General features: G+C 42.8%; 1 protein-coding gene across 2 annotated transcripts in view; it reads left to right on the plus strand.

Moving 5' to 3' along the window:
- The window catches only part of LOC130541803 (anosmin-1), a 182,850-nt gene that overhangs the window by 111,974 nt on the left and 49,085 nt on the right, over positions 1 to 21,791 (plus strand). For both annotated transcript variants that reach the window (XM_057315651.1, XM_057315640.1), the window contains exon 4: positions 14,258 to 14,480. In XM_057315651.1, the coding sequence (XP_057171634.1) occupies positions 14,258 to 14,480 (223 nt within the window). The remainder of the gene's footprint in view (positions 1 to 14,257; positions 14,481 to 21,791) is intronic.

A 21,791-nucleotide genomic window follows, 5' to 3' on the forward strand; every position in this document is an offset into this window, starting at 1 on the left:
AAAATGCAGACCAGATACAAACAACTGTTTGTGTACGTTCAAGTTCCTTCTCGAAGACCGTGTGTGTGGGAGAAGGGGGGAGAAGGGGCTGTGGCCAGGGGCTCGCAGTCTGAGGATGTGATTTTCACGTACCTTTCCTTTGAGAAAACTGGACTAATTCACGTGCTGGAGGACATGAGTCTTGTGAGGAGTGTGAAGTTGGAGATGCACTGGGTCAGAAGCCCAGCGTTCTGGAGTATGAAACCAGGGATGAATCATGCCTCAGGGCAGACGTGGAGACCCACTCACGTCTCCAGGATGGCCCGGACTCCACTGTGCACACAGATCACCTGGGCATCTCTTAGAACTGCACGATCTGATTCTGTGGGTGCGTGCTGTGCGCACCCAGAGCCTGCGTTTCCAGCAGGCGGCACAGAGGCCGAGGCACCAGGAGCTGCGAGAATGTGATCTCCCTCCACAATGTCGGGGTTCCCTTTCAAGCGCTCACTTAGACTTGCCTGCTCATTCTGTATCGTCTTTTGTGCTTTCTTCCGTGATATTCTGTAGAGAGAAAAGATGCAATTGCTGGTAATCACTCAAATTGCGGAATTTTAATTGTTGGTTTGTCTCCATCCTCACATGGAAGGTATTTCACTAGGTATAGAATTCTAGGTTAACATTTTTTTTTTAATTAGTAGTTTAAAAATCTGTCTTCATTTTCTTCTGTCTTGTATGTTTTCAGAAAAATCTCTGACATTCTCATTTTGTGTATAAAGTGTCTTTTTATTTCACTGTCTGCTTTGAAGATTTTCTTTCTATATCTGGTTTTAAGCAATATGATTATGGTAAATCTTGACTGGGTGGCCTTTATATTTCCTCTGCTTGGGGGTCATGAGATGCTTCTAATTGTAATTCTAATTGGGCTTAATAGTTTTAATCAAATTATTTACGTATCAGCCAATATTCATTCTCCCTCCCTCCCTTCCTTCCTTCCCCCCTCCCTCCCTGTCTTTCCTTCCTTCCTCCCTTCCTTCCTCCCTTCCTTCCTTCCTTCCTCCCTCCCTCCCTCCCTCCCTCCCTCCCTCCCTCCCTTCCTTCCTTCCTTCCTTCCTTCCTTCCTTCCTTCCTTCCTAGAGACCCTGTGCGAGCGGTGGGGATCAGGGGTAGAGAGAAAGGGAGAGAGACCATCTCAAGCAGCCTCCACACCCAGTGCAGAGCCCAACATGGGGCTTGATCTCATGACCCTGAGCCAAAATCAAGAGTTGGATACTTAACTGACTGAGCCACCTAAGTGCGCCTGCATATGAACTAATGTTTTTTTTTTTTTTTTTCTATCCCATTCTCTGTTTCCTGCCCTTCTGGGACTGTAATTGTACATGATAGACTTCGTATAATGACCTGGGTCACTGAGTCTCTGATCATGTTTTTTCTTCATTTTCCCCCCTCGCTGCTTTATTTTGCTGATTTTCATCACTGTGTCTTCAAGTTCCCTTCGAGTGATCTTTTTCTTTGTATAGTGTCTAACATTTTTAAGATGCCATCAGGCATAGTTTTCCTTTCTTCATTTTTATTTCTGGAAGTTCCATGCAGGTCTTCCTATGTCTTTCTCCCACATTCCTTGGCAGACAGAGTGTATTTATAATGACTTTTAAAATGTCCTTTTCTGCTAACTCCATCATCTCTATCATTTCTGGTTTTGTTTCTTTAGGTTTCTTTTTTTCTCTTTTTCCTTTTGGACTTGTGGCTGGTGTCTGAAGGGAGAGGATACGGTCTTGTGGGACTGAGCCCTTCCCTGTGGGATCTGCTGTCTGCAGGTAGAACGTGTCAGAATGGAGTTGAATTATAGGACATCCAGCTGGTGTGGGGACCCCCCCCCCACCAGCATTGAAACTGGGGGTGTAGAACTTCTCAGTTTGTAAGAAGGTAAAGTGTGTATCTTTTCTAAAGTATGATTGTACCTCTTCCTCGGATGGGTGTGATGGTTTTGCAGAGTTTGCCAGTGTTTGCAAAATTCTTTGAGATGGACGCCTTTTAGCAACTTAAAAATATAAATCAAAGAGTAAACAACTACATTTTACAACTTCAGAATTTGTTCCTCTTTTTTTTTCTCTTTTTTTTTAAATTTAAGGAGGCTCCATGCCCAATGTGGGGCTTAAACTCACGACCCTGACATCAGGAGTCACATGTTCTACCAGCTAAACCAGTCAGGCATCCCTAGAATTTGTTCCTCTTTAAGACAGATTATTTATATGGGGATTTTAAGCAATCCATAATTAACCTATATTATTTCCCATTGTTTTTTGTAGAATTTCTAGAACTATGTTTAAAAATTCTGATACTCATATTAGTGGCTAACACTAATTTCAACTTTTTTATGTGCCAAAACCTGTACTAATTTTTCTACATACTTAATACTTAGGGTAACATTACACAATAATCATAATTATCCCCCTTTTATATATGAAGACACTGAGACTTACAGAATTAATTTTGCCTCCAAATCATATAGCTCCTACCAACTGATGTATTTGCTATTCCTTCCTTCTAGAATATTCCTCTGTCCTTCACATCACGTAACTCATTCTAAATTTTGATGGCTTATCTTTCTGAAGAGCTTTCTGTTTGTCTAACCTTTTTAAAGGGTTATTTACTATTACTTTTTTATTGAAGTATAGTTGACACGGTGTTACATTAGTTTCAGGAGTCTACCATAGTGATTCAGCTTCTGTGTACCTTAGGCTATGCTCCCCACAAGTGTAGTTAGCTCCCATCTGTCAGCGTACAACATTATTATAATACCACTGACTATATCCCCTGGGCTGTATCTTTTACCCCTGTGACTGTTCATTCCATTAGTCTAATCCTTCGTTGACCTCATGTGTACTTCCATTACTTTCTGTGACTGCCTTGTTTTAATACAAATTAAACGATTTAATGACTTACCTGCTTGCTAGTAAACATATAAACTGTAAGCATAGCAGAGCATAATTTTCATACTTTCTTTTGCTCATCATTCAATGCTTAGCACGTAGAATGGTAGTTTGGCTTATGAATTAGTATCTAAATCCTTCTGTGGGCTAATAATTTCCTAGGCATGCCTGGTAAAGTTAGCTAACAAAATACAGGCAGAAGGGGAGAGAAGGAAATGAGTTTAACTGGAGGGCCCTCACTGTCCCTGACTCTCTAGGAGTTTTTGAATTTCTGGAGTCATATATATGCCCAATGATCTTCCAGAGATCTTCCAGCAAGATTCTGGGGTGTTGCTCCCAGTGGAAAATCTGACCATTGACATTCCCATACAAGGTGGCACATTTACCCTCAAAACAAGTAGAAATGCAGGTCAAGGAAGAGGAGGTTGAGATCAACGTAAGTAAAGATGACTGTAATTTGACAAAAGGGACATGTCCTCATTGGAAGTGACTTCACTAATATGCATGTTTGTGATTTTCTCCTATTTTATATTATTCATGACCAAGGTGTATTATTTGCCCAGGAACCAAATTAATTGTAATCCCATCTAATAAATTAGTGTGTATAATTGAGTTTCCCGGCTAATTATAATTGCATTTCCAAGAATAAATTAGAAACATTTGAATTGAGAATGCTTTTTCCCATTTCATGCATACTTAGTATTTACGTTCCTTCTTTGAAGAATAAACTGGAAGTTTTGTTGTTGTTTTTTAATGCTATAATGTTTTTATTATTTTATAGAAATTACATATGCACATTAAAAACTTAATAGAACAACTACATAGGAGAGTAAAACCAAACCATTACTCCAAATTCTACCATGCAGAATAGCTGTGGTTACCTGTGCAAAGGAGTTACCATGGGAAACCTACGACTGCTCTCGCTGTGAATTCCTAATTAAAAGGTTGGCCCTTGGCCGGCATATGGGAACTTAGATTTGGGGAGGGTTCCCATCATCCCCTAACTGATAACAGGTGCTCTCTGTTCTTAAACTGGGAGTCTGGATTTTTGGGACATGCTAGGCAGCAGGTGCCTGTGTGTCCAGCCTCAGTAAATACCCTGGACACGGAGTCTCTCCTGAACTTGTCTGGTGACAGCATTTCCCATGTGTTGTCATTAGTCCTGGCCGGAGGCACCAAGCACATCCTATGTGATGGCCCCATAAGAGGACTCCTGGAAGCTAGTCTCTGGTTCACTTCACCCCATGCACGTTTTCCGCTCAGACTTCACCCCGTGCACGTTTTCCCCATTCCTGATTGTGCTGTAGCGAATCAAAGCCCACAGTATGACTCTATGCTGAGTCCTGTGAGTTCCCCTGTGAATTACCAAACCTGGGGTGGTCTTGGGAACCCCAATACATCACTGTTAAGCAGACATCTTACCCAGCATCTCTTTGCGTGCTGGTTTTTAATAATGCTTGACGTTTAACATTATTTGAGTTTAACAGGGAAAAAGAAACCCCCAAATTTCAGGGAGAAAAAGATGATGAAAACTATTATGAGATCAAAAGCATTATTTTAAAGATTTTATATTTGGTTTATTATTTGCTGACGTCCCCAAGTTCATTGTGAGTTACTTATATGTTCCTCATACTGCTCCTACCCACCAATTTTTCTGATGTTATTTCCTAATTTTAAATTTTATTAAATATTCTGCCTTGACCATAATTTCTACTTTCTTCAATTTTAGTTTTATATTTATGTGGATGATAAAATGATTGAGTCTTTTATGCTAATTTCTCTATACCTGGCTTCCAAATTCGATCGTATTTCGGGGTGCCTGGCTGACTCAGTCTCTGGAGCATGTGACTCTTGATCTTGGGGTTGTGAGTTCAAGCCTCACGTGGGGTGTAGAGATTACTTAAAAATAAAATCTTTAAAAAAAATTTGATTGTATCCTAGTTTGTTTTTAAGGAGTACCTAGATACCATTTTCTTTGAAATTGTTCACAACAAACTTTGCCTACCATTATACGTGAAGTCCAAATTGGATTGCACAAACTTTTCCTCACGTAACATGTAAGTATATGCATTATTTTCTTGGGGTACTGAGTATTGTACTAATCCATTTATTCCTGCTTGCTGCTTATCTGTAGAATGGCTGGATTTGATATTGCATTATTTAGCAAGAAAGGCTTATGGGTGCTATATTCTATGAATTTTTTCCTGTCTTTGAGAGTATTTCTGTCACATATACATTTGAATAACAGCTGATTTTATATATATATGTAAATATATATGATTTCTATATATAAAAAATATATACAAATATTTGATTTATGAAATCATATTTATATATACAAATAATACGTTATATATATGATTTATATGGTTATATATAAAATATATGATTATATATTTTTATATGGTTTTTTATATATATATATAGTTATTGTTATATTGGCTTCACACATTAAATTTTGTAGAGAGAAATCGATTTGGAGGAAACCCTATTTTCTCCCTCATCAGTACTAATAGTACTACTAGTAGTACTGATGATGGAGTACCTACTATTCCTGCCTGGATGCCTGAAAAATTATATTTTTATCCTTGACATTCAACAGCACAAGCTATACTTGAGTGTTGCTTCTTTTTATCAATATTCCTGGATAAGATTCCAACCCTTTTGGTTTATATCTATATAATTTACATATACGTAATATGTGTGTGTGTGTGTATGTATATATATATATATATATATACACAATGATATATATGATTTGCATGTATGAATGTATATAAGAAACTATCTGCAACATGTTCCTTCTATTCCTGCCTGGATATTTCAATAGAAGCTCCCGGTGCTGCTAATAGGACTGCACGTTGAGAGTGACTGGCTTAGCTGTCTTCTTAGTTCACCCTGAGATGCGGTGTGGTCTTTAGAAAGCCATTGGCTGTGACAGCGGCCCACATGCCTACTTGTTTTGTGATTTGGGATAAATTATAACCTCCCGAGCTTCTGTTTCTTCATTTGTAAAATGGCAACAATAATGGTTATGGGAATTGGGGGGGACTAAGTGAGACCGGCAAGCAGAGCACGTGGAAGGATTCTGTATTCAAGGTCGCATTTGCTCTTTGGCTGGAGCAGGAAAAAAACCCAGTCAAGACCCTGGCTTTTTGCAAAGCCTGCTCTATTGGACGCATGATATGGTTCTGTTGAATTAAATACCAGGTGCAATGTTCTCTATATCTGAGGCCTCATACATGTATGATTCCTAACATATGAAGATGATTTACAAATTTAATGTTTTTGTGTTCATCATTCCAGGATTACTACACACATTACTGTATGCTACCTTGCATTTTACACCTAACAGACAAAACAAATATAATAGTATCTTTTCACAAAAGCAGCCAAGAACTGTTAACCTATTTATTGTGAGGATTTCACTCTATTTTAATCATTTGCCAGACAAGTTGAGATAAACATATTGCCCAGATATGACACCAAGAAACACATTTTAGCTTTTAACCTAAGAGATGGGATGTAGGAGATAGGACTGAGATTCATGAGAATAATTCATATATAATATTCCATAAAATATGAAGGATTTTTCACTAATCCCATGCACCCAAGAGTATTTTCATTTGCTCTAGTACTTTGCTTTATCCAAATCTTCTTTGCGAGCACAATGAATTCCATGAGGTACTAACTACTCTAGAAAAATACATGATCTTTGAAGAGCCTTCTGTTCTTAGTTTTGGCTAGGGTAAGAGCAGAAAAAACAATGAACAAAAATGAATGAGCATGGTAACGGTGACTTTTCCACATTTTAAATTGGAACCAGTGACCTGGCAGAAGGTTGCCATTTGTGCAATTTGTGCAGTGATTCATATGAATAGTTTCATAGAGGAGTTGTAGTTAACATTAATTGTACATTGAATAATTTGCCTTAATACCTTAGTATGATTTCATAAAGAAGGAATCAAACATTTACCGCATAACTCTGTGTTACCACAAATGTTTTCATTTACCATGAAGTCGTTGGGCATCGTACTCCTAATGATTTGGATAACTCACACCTTTCCTACATTTTCCACATCCTTCTTGACATGTCTGCCAGTAATTAACTAGTAATATCACAAGAAACAGTAGGTGCTTATTGCTCGGAAGTGTCTTTACGGACACTGAATGACCTTTGTTCACAGGCCTTATAACTGGCCGTTATTAGTAGACCAATTTACACATTTTCTTTAGATCTAGAGTATTAATATTCGCACATCATTTTCACTGACTTACACTCATCTTGGTCCTGATTCCATTCAATAAGCTATGTTTAAAGGCATAGTGAGAGACCTGCATACAGATACCATATTTTCTCCAATTTATATTCAGACCATTAAGAGTTTTTCAACCTCATCCAAGATAATGATCCAAGATAACTCATAGAGAACATCACAATTTGCCTTCAATAAACATAAACGATGGAACAGTTACGTAGAAGTCTTGTGTAAGGCTGTTGTACCAAATCCATGTACTTGTAAGATGATAGTCAAACCTTACATGTTTGCTTTCTTATAAATGCCAGCAGGGCAACATTCCCGCGTGCACATTTCCACACTGCAATTGGCAGTAGCGCATTGGAAACTTGGGGATGGTCACCGTAGAGGAAGCAGGGCCAACTTGCTGTCTTTGGATTTTGAAACATTTTTGTCAGAATAACAGAAGAATTTAGAAATGTTAAACAGTAAACTTGTGGTATGGGAAAAGAAAAGAGACACCAATTACTCCACTCCTATTGAGCACCCATTGTGGGCCAACTCTGCATAACAGTGCTTGGTCCTTTGTGTGCACCGTCTCATGTAATATTCATAGCGTTATTTGTACTATCAGGCCCGTGGACCAGTCTAGAAAGCTCCGGTGCGGAGATGAGCTTTTCTTGTTCCCACATTTGTTTCCATGGATCTCAAAACAATCACACACACACACACACACACACACACACACACACACACACAATCGCATTTTCGAATCCATACCAAAAAGGAGACATATTGAGTAAATGTACAGAACACCTCTCACATCAACTGGGAGATCTGAATTATTGTGCTAATTATGATCGTTCTTATGTTCATTGGGAACAAATGTTCTGGGTCGACCACTGTTTTTATTTGTTTTTAATTCTGCCCCCTTAGCTCCATCAGTAAATTATTATTTTTAAAATTTTTTTTATATTTGACAGACACCAGCGAGAGAGGGAACACACGCAGGGGGAGTGGGAGAGGGAGCAGCAGGCTTCCCAACAGAGCAGGGAGCCTGAGGTCCGGCTCGATCCCAGGACCCTGCGATCACACCCTGAGCCAAAGGCAGACGCTTAACGACTGAGCCACCCAGGCGCCCCTCCATCAGTAAATTATTAAGATGAGGAGATACCGTCTCTGCCTTCCTGTCCCTCATAGTTCAAGGGTGTGGCGGTTGGCACACAGATCATTAGAATAACATGAGCAGACAGTCCGTACTTAGTTATCTGAATCTCGAGTCCTACCCTGTGTTCATATGGGCAGCTTGAATGCAGCTGATTTGATTACACCATGGCGCAAAATAAGTCATGGTGATTTCCTAGTGACCAAACAGTAAACACTTGCCAGATTTAATAAAATTGTTTCTACTTGGAGATTTCAGCCGATGTGGGCCAAGTGATTTTGGTAACTAAGTACTTGCAGCAAGCTGTAATGTATACGTTTTCTTGAAAGAGAAAGACTGGCAAACACTCCATCATACTTGTTACAGCTCCCTTCACATGCGACTTTGATTCCAAAGTCAGGGTTGGACCCAAATTTAGAGATTCAAAAGCCAACAAAGTAAAACACAGCTAGCAGCTCACAGAAAAATGAACTGTGAAATTGAGTAAGAGAGAAAATCCTTAAGAATTGATGCTTTCAATGTTACAAAGTTTTCAGAAAATTAGCTACAAATGCGGGGTACTTCAGTCCTGAAACCTTGGCCTTCCTTGTAAGTTTTACGTGGAAATTTCTTAGATTGAGGCACTCTTTTGAGAGCGAATAATTTATTTGATGTCCACGATTGTCATTTAAACTTTGCGGTTATACTTTTTCTAGCTAGTGTTTCCAATTTTCCGCCTTTTGTTAGAGTGTGAGCTCTTCCCTCGTATGTAATGGTCGCGTGGAATTGACGTCTCGGAGAACATTAGATGGACACTCTCTGAAAGACCCCGTGTCTGTTACAGAGCACCGGCGTCTGACACAGCACGGGATACACATGTTTCTCGCTCCAACATAGATTTTCGTTTCATTGTGATAAAATACACATAATGTAGCATTTACCATCATAACTCATGTACAGATTTTTAGTTTTTATTTTTTAAGATTTATTTATTTGAGAGAGAGCACATGAGCAGGGGGAGTGGGAGAGGGAGAGAGAGAATCTTCAAGCAGACTCCCAGCTGAGCACAGAGTCCAACGCGGGGCTCAATCCCAGGACTCTGAGATCGTGACCTGAGCCTAAACCAAGAGTTGGACACTTAACTGACTGAGCCACCCAGGTGCCCCCATAGGCAGACGTTTAATGCAACATTGTTTGGGGAACCAAGCATGTGAAGCACAATAGAACAATTTGTGCTGGCGATGGGAGTTATCCAGGGTTCCTGGGATAGGTCTTCATGCTCAAGTTACCAGGTTTGGGGTTTTCTTTTTCTTTTTTTTTCATAATAATTTTTATTATGTTATGTTAGTCACCATATAGTACATCCCAAGTTTTTGATGTAAAGTTCCATGATTCATTACTTGCGTATTAACACCCAGTGCACCATGCAATATGTGCCCCCCTTAATACCCATCACTGGGCTATCCCAGTCCCCACCCCCCTCCCCTCTAAAGCCGTCAGTTTGTTTGTTTCCCAGAGTCCATAGTCTCTCATGGTTCCCCCTTCTGTTTACCCCCCCTTCTTCCCTTTCTTCTCCTACTGATCTTCCTACTTCTTATGTTCCATGAATGAGTGAAACCATATGATAATTGTCTTTGTCTGCTTGACTTATTTCTCTCAGCATTATCTCCTCCAGTCCCGTCCATGTTGCTGCAAATGTTGTGAAATTGTTCTTTTTGATTTAGCTATTGTGGACAATGCTGCTATGAACATTGGGGTGCATATGGCCCTTCTCTTCACTACATCTGTATCTTTGGGGTAAATGCCCAGTAGTGCAATGGCTGGATCATAGGGTAGCTCAATTCTTAACTTTTTAAGGGACTTCCACACTGTTTTCCAAAGTGGCTGTACCAACTTGAAATCCCACCTACAATGTAAGAGGGATCCCCCTTCTCCACATCCTCTCCAGCAATTGTTGTCTCTTGCCTTGTCAATTTTTGCCATTCTAACTGGCGTAAGGTGGTATCTCAGTGTGGTTTTGATTTGAATTTCCCTGATGGCTAATGATTTTGAACATTTTTCTTGTGTCTGTTAGCCATTTAACTTAACCAGAGACGTAAAGAATCTATATTCTAGAAACTACAAATCACTCTTGAAAGACATTGAAGAAGACACAAAAAGATGGAAAAATATTCCATGCTCATGGATTGGAAGAATAAACATAGTTAAAATGTCTATGCTACCCAGAGCAATCTACACTTTCAGTGCCATCCCAATCAAAATACCAATGACGTTTTTCAAAGAACTGGAACAAACAGCCCTTAAATTTGTGTGGAACCAGAAAAGGCCCTGAATCGCCAAGGAATTGTTGAAAAGGAAAAACAAAGCTGGGGCATCACGTTGCTGGATTTCAAGCTATACTACAAAGCTGGGATCACAAAGACAGCATGGTACTGGCACAAAAACAGACACATGGACCAATGGAACAGAATAGAGAACCCAGAAATGGACCCTCGGCTCTTTGGGCAACTAATCTTTGACAAAGCAGGAAAAAACATCCAGTGGAAAAAAGACAGTCTCTTCCATAAATGGTGCTGGGAAAATTGGACAGCTACATGCAGAAGAATGAAACTTGACCACTCTCTCACACCATACACAAAAATAAACTCCAAATGGATGAAAGACCTCGATGTGAGACAGGAATCCATCAAAATCCTAGAGGAGAACATAGGCTGCAACCTTTTTGACATCCCCCATGAACTTGTGGGACTTCATCAAGATAAAAAGCTTCTGCACAGCCAAGGAAACAGTCAAAAAAACTAAGAGGCAGCCCACGGAACGGGAGAAGATATTTGCAAATGACACTACAGATAAAAGATTAGTATCCAAGATCTGCAAAGAACTTCTCAAACTCAATACACAGGAAACAAATAATCAAATCAAAAAATGGGCAGAAGATATGAACAGACACTTTTCCAATGATATACAAATGGCTAACAGACACATGAAAAAATGTTCAAAATCATTAGCCATCAGGTTTGGAGTTTTCAATGACATTTCTCGTCACCATCAACATGCAAAATAACAGCCTATCGTTAACCCTCTTTTTGGAAATGAGGTAGAGACCTTCCCTTCTGTCCTCCCCACTTGGATGGTGGTGAGGTTTTCTCCTTTCCTTTATAACCCCTTGTTAACATACCTCGCCCATTGTGTGAGATACTCTCTGGCTAATAGTCCGCACTATTCACTAATGTCCTCCTGCCCAGTTCTCTGGGGATTACCTGACTAGAGGGTCAGACTCCCATCAGTGAAGAGTCACAGGCAGCAGGTTGGCAGGCCTTAGGTGTCACCAGATGGTGGAGAGCCACAGTCAGCTGTCTGGCAGCACGTGTTACCAGGTGTTACGCAGGTATATCCAGATATATCCCGAGAGTCATAGCCGTCCGGCAGCAGGTGTTGCCAGGTGTTATGCAGGTATATCCAGATATATCCCGAGAGTCACAGTCAGCCGTCTGGCAGCAGGTGTTACCAGGTGTTACGCAGGTATATCCAGATATATCCCGAGAGTCATAGCCGTCCGGCAGCAGGTGTTGCCAGGTGTTATGCAGGTATATCCAGGTGTATCCCGAGACCATAGCCGTCTGGCAGCAGGTGTTGCCAGGTGTTACGCAGGTATACCCAGATGTATCCCGAGAGCCACAGTCAGCCGTCTGGCAGCAGGTGTTACCAGGTGTTACGCAGGTATACCCAGATATATCCTGAGAGTCATAGCCGTCCGGCAGCAGGTGTTGCCAGGTGTTATGCAGGTATATCCAGGTGTATCCCGAGACCATAGCCGTCCGGCAGCAGGTGTTGCCAGGTGTTACGCAGGTATACCCAGATGTATCCCGAGAGCCACAGTCAGCCGTCTGGCAGCAGGTGTTACCAGGTGTTACGCAGGTATACCCAGATATATCCCGAGAGCCACAGTCAGCCGTCTGGCAGCAGGTGTTACCAGGTGTTGCGCTGGTATATCCAGATATATCCCGAGAGTCATAGCCGTCCAGCAGCAGGTGTTGCCAGGTGTTATGCAGGTATATCCAGGTGTATCCCGAGACCATAGCTGTCCGGCAGCAGGTGTTACCAGGTGTTACACAGGTATATCCAGGTACATCCCGAGAGCCACAGTCTGCTGTCTGGCAGCAGGTGTTACCAGGTGTTATGCAGGTATATCCCAGGTGTTCCCAGTCATGTGTCATGGGGAGAAGCACACAGCATGCTGGCATTTAGCCACAGGATGCTCCCATTTGAGCCCTGGTTTGTGCTCGCCCGTGCTATCATATTGGTTTCTTATGTCCCTGACTCGGATTTGACATCCGGCAGTAAACAAGGTATCCTCCTTGATGATCTCCTCCTTCCAGTGTCGAGAAAGCGCAGGCCTTCAGCGGAGCACCAGACGCTGCTGTTTGCACCACATAGGACAGACTTAGTTGTCACAGCCAACAGAGCCCAGCTTCGCAAGAGTTCTGACTCTGTGCGCATGGCGGGAGCCGTTCAAGGCAGGCCTCCTGGTGGGGTGCGCACTGTTCTCTCCAGGTGTCACTCGGCATCCCCGTCTTTAGGGCTCTGCCCTCAGGCCTGTGGCGTTTCCCACATCCTGCTGGTGAGGAGGAGGGTGTGGGAGTGCCATACCCACTGCCTAAAAGCCTGGCTCACAAAACGTGCTTTAGTGATGACATGGCACCCTACAGAGGGGCTGGAATTTTTACCTGGCTGGACAGGTGTGGTGCAGGTGAACATGGGCCTAGAGGGACTGGCTTGGGATTAGGGTAGCAATTTTGGCAACAGCCACCAAGGCAAACGGAAGGGTAGGCTGAAAGTTAGGATTCTAGCGATTGCCGTGTCAGCTATCGTCCATCAGCACAAGGACGACCATCGTGGGTGGTCATTCCCCTGTCTGTCCCTGGCAGTGGGGCTGCTTTTAGGGACCCTGAGCAGCTCCCCACTTGAGCGGCAGAAAGAAGCCCTTATCCTCTGATTGCTTCTCACGTTGGAGGAATGACCAAATGCCGTCCGGAACCATTTTTCCGAAGGACAAAGATGCATTTGGTAACCGGTTCTTTCCATTCCTCACACTTTTTCCATAACGCGAGTCTCTCAGTAAATCCAGGAGTACCTGCTCTCACTCGTGTGTCATTGCTTCTGGGTTCTGCTGAAATGTCATCAGCCACATGCTGTTCAGAACCTGACTGTGTCACAAGGAGCCCTGATTCACATTCTTTCACTGGTCATGCATTGATAATTCCATATTGATAAGAGGTCCCATGTGCACATTAGCTCTAGAAGCTGGATATCATTCAAATAGGTTCAACGAACTGAGGCTGAAACTCCTTTCTGCTAAGATACCAGCCAGTGTTACTGCTGTGAGAATTGCTCCGTTTCCGTAGGGCCACCGCTAAGTCATCGTGATTACCATTTTCCACGCTAAATAAAACGACTCAGTAGAGAATGAAAATCTCCATATGTGTGCAGTAGGCCAAAAGGGGCCCTCAAAGTGTACAGAGATGCGTCATGAATATTATCCATTATTTGACAACTACATTTAACAGAGAACGTAATACTTTGTGAATGCACCTACGTATGATTGATGTGTTTCTGTTGCATGCAGTATAGAGTTACAACTCATGGGTCAGATTCCTTTTAAAAATTAGCATAAAATATTACTTCTTTAGGGGGAAAAGAAAACAAATGCATTTATTTTGTAAGACATTCCTGGGAAATTTTCACTGAGTAAGAATTTTTACCTTCCTTTCTGAAATCTTAGAAATCAGGTGTCCTGTGTCTTTAATAAGATGAGTTTTCTTTTTGGGGCACCAGGCTGGCTCAGTCGGTAGAGCACGTGACTCTTGATCTTGGGGTCGTAAGTTCAAGCCCCACATTGAGTGTCGAGATTGCTTTAAAAAAACAAATTCCTTAAAAGAAGAGAATTTTTCCTATTCTCTCTTCAGCCTCTGTTCCCCAAGAAGAACTACGAATGCCTGACTAGCTGCGAGTTCCTCAAGTACATCCTGTCGGTGAAGCAGGGGGACTGCCCGGCCCCTGAGAGAGCCAGTGGATTTGCCGCCGCCTGTGTGGAAAGTTGTGAAGCTGACAACGAGTGCTCTGGGGTGAAGAAATGTTGTTCAAATGGATGTGGACACACCTGCCAGGTGCCCAAGACACTGTACAAAGGTAAGGAGCAGAGCCCATGTGAAGGGAACTTCACTAACTCATGGGGAGTCGTGATGTGCGTGTGGGGAAGAGTGTCAATCAAAGATGGGGGGGTATGTGTGCATGGGGAAGGGTGTCAGTCACAGATGGGGGTGTGTGTGTGCATGGGAAAGGGTGTCAGTCAAAGATGGGGGGGTGTGTGTGCATGGGGAAGGGTGTCAGTCAAAGATAGGGGTGTGCGTGTGCATGGGAAAGGGTGTCAGTCAAAGATGGGGGGGTGTGTGTGCATGGGAAAGGGTGTCAGTCAAAGATGGGGGTGTGTGTGTGCATGGGGAAGGGTGTCAGTCAAAGATGGGGGTGTGGGTGTGCATGGGGAAGGGTGTCAGTCAAAGATGGGTGTGTGTGTGCATGGGGAAGGGTGTCAGTCAAAGATAGGGGTGTGCGTGTGCATGGGAAAGGGTGTCAGTCAAAGATGGGGGTGTGTGTGTGCATGGGAAAGGGTGTCAATCAAAGATGGGGGTGTGTGTGTGCATGGGGAAGGGTGTCAGTCAAAGATGGGGGTGTGGGTGTGCATGGGGAAGGGTGTCAGTCAAAGATGGGTGTGTGTGTGTGCATGGGGAAGGGTGTCAGTCAAAGATGGGGGTGTGGGTGTGCATGGGGAAGGGTGTCAGTCAAAGAAGGCACCATTGCAAGGGAAGAAAAACAGTAAGAAAATGCACTTTGTGCCACACAGACATGTCTGAAACTATTATGGGACCATACAGATCAGCCACAATGAACTCATTCTGGGGCAGAGCAAATCATTTTTACTAAATGTAACGTGTAGGAAGGAAACATCACTTCAGGAACGTCCTTGTACTTTCGTCCACAAAGAGTGAATCAATTAAGCTGCACTGGGGACATCGGAACAAATCGATTTAAATCCCTGGAAACGAGACTGGGGAGGGGACCCGCTTGAAAAACGCATAACAAATGCACGGGTATCGTGGTTTTCCTATTGGCATAATCCAAGAACAGAAGTGTCATTGTCCGGACTTTCAGTATTTTGATGAATGTCTTGAGAACCCAGATGGAGGAATAGCTCTCTTCCAAAGATGGGGATTCAGTTTACCAAACAGTTTAGCAGATGTAAGAGTTTACATTCATAGGCAGTTGCTAGAGCCCTTCACTCCTTGATCCTAAGCGTAACTCGCCCCTTCCAGTCGTTGTGACCCCGTTCTTTTATGCCAAACCGATTCTGTTGTATCATGTCCAGTTTTGGATACCCTCAGAGTATCCAGGGAGACAAAATTTTGCTACTTTTTGGCATCTCATATGAAGAGTCAAATAGAATTCATCACTAGGCACTATTCACTACAAGTAGAAAGAGTAATCTGTCTTCTCTCTTTCACTCACACCAAATATATATGATTTCCAGATATAGGTCAGTTATTTTTAAACTGCATAAAACAGTACTGCCAGCAATGCCAGTGTTGAATCATGCGCTGGCTGACTGTTGTCTGAAGTCTGGTCTGGTCTTACTATCATAACAGCTCCCATCTCCCAGAACTCACGTCCCTGCCCTTTGCCTCTGGTGCTCCCTTGGAATTACTCTCGTCTCAAATCTGTGTAATCCATCCAGTTTTCCTTGTTTGTGCATAAGACCTGGGGAAACCTGGCATAAATATTACGTCTCAAATTCAAAATAATTGCTGCTTTCCCTTTCTTACCAGGTGATGTTTCTTTAATGGATTTACAGTTTTATCATGGTCATGCGTCTCATTATAAGCTACATAAAATCACTTTTGCAAAACCCCACGCCATTTAATTCTTCTAAAGTCTATTATTAGGAAGCCTTTTCTGTTATTATAGATTTACTATTTAAGTATTAGCATTTACCATAACAATAGGCTGCTTTTAGAATGATTGTTGAAAAGCCATTTGTAAAACCCTTAGTGCTTTAAAGTGGGGTGTTTTAAAGAGGCAATATAAATTAAAAGATGCTTTTTATTTAAAAGCATTGAAGAGTCAGTATGAATTTCAAATATGTCTGGTTCACCAAGAATAAGGGAAATATTCTCCAAAGGGCCAGCATAAATGATTAATTATTAAAAGAGACTTGGAATTTAAACCTACGCTTAACTAAATATGGATTTTTTTTTTTTTTTAAGTCCTGACGTCCCTCTTCTATAAAGTAGCTCTCAACTTGGGTTTTTTGTGGAGACAGGTCATTCATGAAGAACTACCTAGAAATAGAATAAACAGACTCTTGACCTGGCGATGACTTTTGCCGGTGAGCCTAGGACAATATGACTGTTATTTTGAAAGTATATATAGGTACGTGTAGATATCTCCCCCTTGCTCTGTTGAGCAGTCCCTGAAGGAAAGCTGGTTTCCATAACCGGGGTGGGGGGGCGTCTGACCGAGGCACTGAGTAGGCGTGTGTGAGCCAGCGGGGGTGGGGGGATGGACCCACACAGCTGCTGTGATGCTCTCTGCCACAGTCTAGCCGATGAGCCACCCCAAGTGTCTCATCACGTTCCTGCCTGGGACTCACACTTCGTGCTCAGTCTCAGAAGAGGATGCTGGTGCTGACAGCTCGTGTCTCTCAGGGAAAGGGTCCTTTTGGACCGAGCCCTTGGCTTTGCAGGGACAAGCACGTTTACCCAGCCAGCCAGTCTGCACACAAATCACTCTCAGCAGTCTGTGGCCTACCAGCCATCACCGTCCTCGCCTACACGTTGCCCCCTTGCTGCCCTGAGCCAACCGTGGGAGATTGGCTTGCCCTCCTCTCTCTGTGCCATCTCTTTCCTTAGGAAGGGGTGCCCCGTCACTGGTTGGGGTGGGCTGGTCCTGCTCCCAGTCCACAAGGGCTGAGGCTGAGGCTGCAAGCCGTTGCTCAGGTGATTTGATTGTTGGTAGTGGGAGTACGTGTGACCCTGGCCCCAGCTGGGCCAGCTCTCCTCTTAGTTTCATTTTGAGTCTATCGAGCTATCATACTGGATGGACCCTAAATCATGGTATTAATGTGGTATAGGTCAATCATAAGGTGTATCAATGTCAAATATTTCAATCTGATAAAATCACTGACATGTCAGTGGTTAGGGTACGACGTCAATCTGATCCCAGCTCCTACCCGGTCCAGTACGTCCTTATCAAGGCAGTCATGCACGTAACACTCATTTGTGCAGAAATAATTATCTCAACTTCTGCAATAGATTGATATTTACCAACCTTTCTCCTATTTTTTCTTTTATTGCTTCTTGGGTTGGTTAAAAAATTTTAAAATACAGAAATACAAGCATTGTGTTTGGCCCCCTGTGTGTTTGGTAGGGGAGATGGCGGACATACTTGGTGTTGTAGCTTCTAAAACCTTAGATGCTACAGACTTGAGCTTTTTTTTTTTTTTTAAAGATTTATTTATTTATTTGAGAGAGAGAGAAAGGAGAGAGGAGAGAGTGGCGGGGAGGGGTAGGGGGAGAGGGAGAGAGAGTTCTCAGCAGTCTCTATGCTGAGTGCGGAGCCCCACGCGGGGCTGGATCCACAACCCTGAGATGGTGACCTGAGCTGAAATCAAGTTGGACCCCTAACCGACGGTGCTACCTGGGTGCCCCAAACTTGAGCTTTTAAAAAGTATGCATATTTTGAAAAGACGTTCAGCAGAATGCATTCATTCTATTTGAGCATTCAATTTGGTTTATGCCGTAAGAATTGTCCTTACCTGGTGCCTCTAAGTGAACCGTACTCAGTAATAGAGTTTAAAACAAAGGAAAGCAGCAGCGAGTGTTCACTTCGCCCTTCAAATAAGATTGTTACCAGCTTCCTGGAGGACGTGCACATGTTAACGTGGGTCAGTGCCACCCCAGCTGCCTGTTCCTGGCGATGCGAGCCTTAGCGTCATTGCGGAAAGTTTAAGAGGCTGATTCTCCACTGGTGCACAACATGAAACGACTGCCTGTCCGGACACTTGCTTTCCCTTTGATGCTCTCCCTGGCCTATTTTAAGGCCGATTTACAGCTGAGTTCAACTCCCCTCCCTCCCCAAGATGATGTATTATTTTACTGCCCAAGCTTCTGCTTCTTCTGACTCCCCACTATGGCACTTGGTCAGGGAAGGGCAGGAGAAAAGCTGAAGTTGCTTTCCACACGTAAAGACGGAGGTTAATCTGTGGCTCTCGGTCATCTGTCTTTTCTCTTTACTGTGCATAAACTGAAATGAATCACATATCAGTTTGTTTCCAAACAAATTGGATGATCTGATGGTGGCGGTAACTTAATATTTCTGTGAATTGCTTCATATATGAAATATTGAAACTTCAGGTCTTTAGAGATGGACTAATCCCAGTAGTCACAAGTCAGTCTTTTAGCATTTCGAATACAGTGACCCAATACCTTAATTAGGGTTATGAACACAAATTCTGTGAATACTGATGACCTCTAGGAGAGATGTTGACTGATGGTGAATTATTGAATCATTGGAACACTATGTCTTGCTACATTTGCATAACATTTACACTCCTGGCAGAAACATTTTTACAGGAATCATCAAGTCTCATGATTTGCAACTGCTGATTCTGATCATTGAGTTTTCTATCATTACATTTTCCAAATTTTTTTAAATCATTGAGTTTCACCCCAATACTTGTGATGCTTTAAAGACAAAGCACCTGTATTGTCACATATTGTGGGATGTTATAGGATCACATTTTTGACAGAATAGTGTGGATTTCGGATGACTAGTTTGTTCAAAAATGAAGGAGAAAAAGTCTAGTCATTTCCACAGTAAGGAACACGCCGAGGAGACACGCATTCTGCACATCTGGCTGCACGGCTCGGGTGCTGGGTGAGCTACTTGCACTGTGCAGAAGGCCTGGCGCTGGGGGCTGGGGGTCCCGGGGGCTGGGGGGCCGAGCCCCATCTGTACACAATTACAGCTGAGTGCTGGAGTGCCTTCCAATCAAGAGAGCCAGCTGACCCTGATGCAAAGCAGATGGACCATTTCTCAACATGCAAATCATAGGATTGTTGTACGTAATAATTGGAGAGATTGTTAAATGAAGAAATGCGAACTGACATCACGCTGATGCTCATTATGTTCGATTCAGGCCCTTGGTAGTTGAAGGATATTCAAGATGAAAACCTTGTAGCAAGGGGATTCGGATGCTTGCTTTGCTGCTGCTGAGTTCAGGTTACTTCAGCGGCCGGGGTATTTACTGGAGTTGCATTTACACTAGAGGTTTATGCATAGGAGAGCCAAGGAGAAACTTGCATTGGAAAGCCTAGACAATGTGCTTTATGAGTTTGAAGAACTAACCAGCCCTTCTCTTTACTGTGCACAAAGAAACCACATGAATCACAAACTGTCCTCAGGGGCCAGCCTCTCTTCACGTCAGCCCTCGGTAGAAAGTGTGTCTAGGACCCACCTGGATGCAAGCATGATACAAAGCCATCATTTGGTCGAGGTTGGTTTTTCCTCCCTCGGATAAAATCTGGTAGCTTCTTTTCTTGACCTAAGTCTTTAGAGAGCTACTTCTGGATTAAAACTCATCAACACATTTTGGGATTTCTGTCATGTCAGGAATTGTCAGGAATTGGTCTTTTTTTTTAAAAAAACTGGGAACGCTCTGTCAATGCAATAAAACTATTCATTCCATCTTGTAAACTTACCAATAGAGTTTTATTGTATTATTATTTAGTATTTGCTTTTTAAAAATGGAAGAGTAAGCGAATACCTGTGTTAAGTTTTCTCCTTTCCCTAAGGTGAGTGCCCTCCAGCAGAGAGGGGCTGGCCATTGGTGCACATTGTGTCACTGTTTCCATATCCTCTTAGTTCTGCAGATATGTTCTTGAGTGTGGGATGGGACAGGGTTAGGCTGTTCTTCAGCACACATGTCCTGAACATTTGCTCTTGCAGAATGTGCTCTCCTGGGCCACTGTAAGGTGGAGTGAAGGGACCTGTTCCTTGAGGGCTGGCGGCTGTAGCTTCCTGGGGAAGACAGACACCATCCAAGGAGCTTCTGTAGTAAAAGGCAGTTCAGTGCACATGTGGACAGTTATGGGCTAAGCTTCAAAGAGGGGCAGAAGAATGCAAGCTTTATTTCCAGTTGGGAGGTTTAGGGTAAGTAGCTCTGAGCGGTGGCATTCAGTCTGAGCCTGGAAGTATTCATGTGTCCATAGTCAGAAAGTAGGAGGAAAGACATTTCAGATTGAAAATACCTAGTGGTAGTAGGAAGTACCTGGCAGCGTGTTTCTACAAAAGAGGGGTTTAAAAGCAGGTTGTGTGACAAATATGTGAAATGTACCATGAGATAAGTAGAAAGATCGCTGGTAGTAGGTCATGAAGATGGTCTGGCATGATGCGGAGGACATGACACGTGTTCATTCCACAGAAAATGGGACGCAGTTGAATAGTTGGAGAAGGTGGAGGAGACCATCTGTCCTCTACTTTAGGAAAACAATTATCACAAAATATCGTGAAGAGGGAATTAGAGAAAAAGATGGGCTTATGGGGGCATGGGGTGGGAGGCTTCCTGAAATTACACTCTGCAGTCCAACGAAGAGATATTGGTGGGTCCAAGAACTAGTCGAAAGGTCTGTTAGCTAGAGTGGTCATGAAGCTATCACCAGGGGAGGGGACATCCTGAGGAAGGACATTTGGGTTGGGACTTGGGTGGAGAAGTTTGTTCAGCAGTGGGGCCCACAGCACAGATGGGGACAGATTTCAGAGTCCCTTGCTTAGCAGAAATACTCCAGGCACGAAAGCAAATGGGACTCCTAATATAAGGTTGTGTACTGCAAAGCAAAGTTTATGACTCGAACTTAGAAAAACCCTCATGCCGTGGCAGAATGGGAGACCTGTTCCACACTAACCAAGGACATCAAGGACCTTCGAATCAGAATCTTTCAGGGATATGCAGAGCTATGAAAACTGCCTCTTTTCTCTACTTTGCTAAGTGGCTCTTTCTAAGACAAAATGGAGAAGGAAGCAGAAAACTCAGGAACCTGAGATCACGTCATTGCTCCTGGCAACTTAATCTTCCTCAGACTCAATTACTTGATGTTCCAAATGTAGATAATTAACCCTTCACCCACAGCACAAGCTCCCAGTGAGGACCAGTTGAGGCACCAATGTTACAGTAAAGGACAACCCATCAGCAAATCAAAACAGACTGCAGTGGGCATGGGGAATGTGTTTTCTAGAAAGTATTTTGTAGAACTCATTGACCTTTGAGCAGATTTATTTGCTGATATTTTAAAATTATGCAACTCCCTCCACCCAAATGTGTAAGGACTTGAAAATTTCCCGCAAACAAGACTTAGCATGAATTAAGATCCAAATGAAAAAAAATCAGAG

The sequence above is a fragment of the Ursus arctos genome, chromosome Y (assembly GCF_023065955.2).
Source record: "Ursus arctos isolate Adak ecotype North America chromosome Y, UrsArc2.0, whole genome shotgun sequence".
Lineage (NCBI taxonomy): Eukaryota > Metazoa > Chordata > Mammalia > Carnivora > Ursidae > Ursus > Ursus arctos.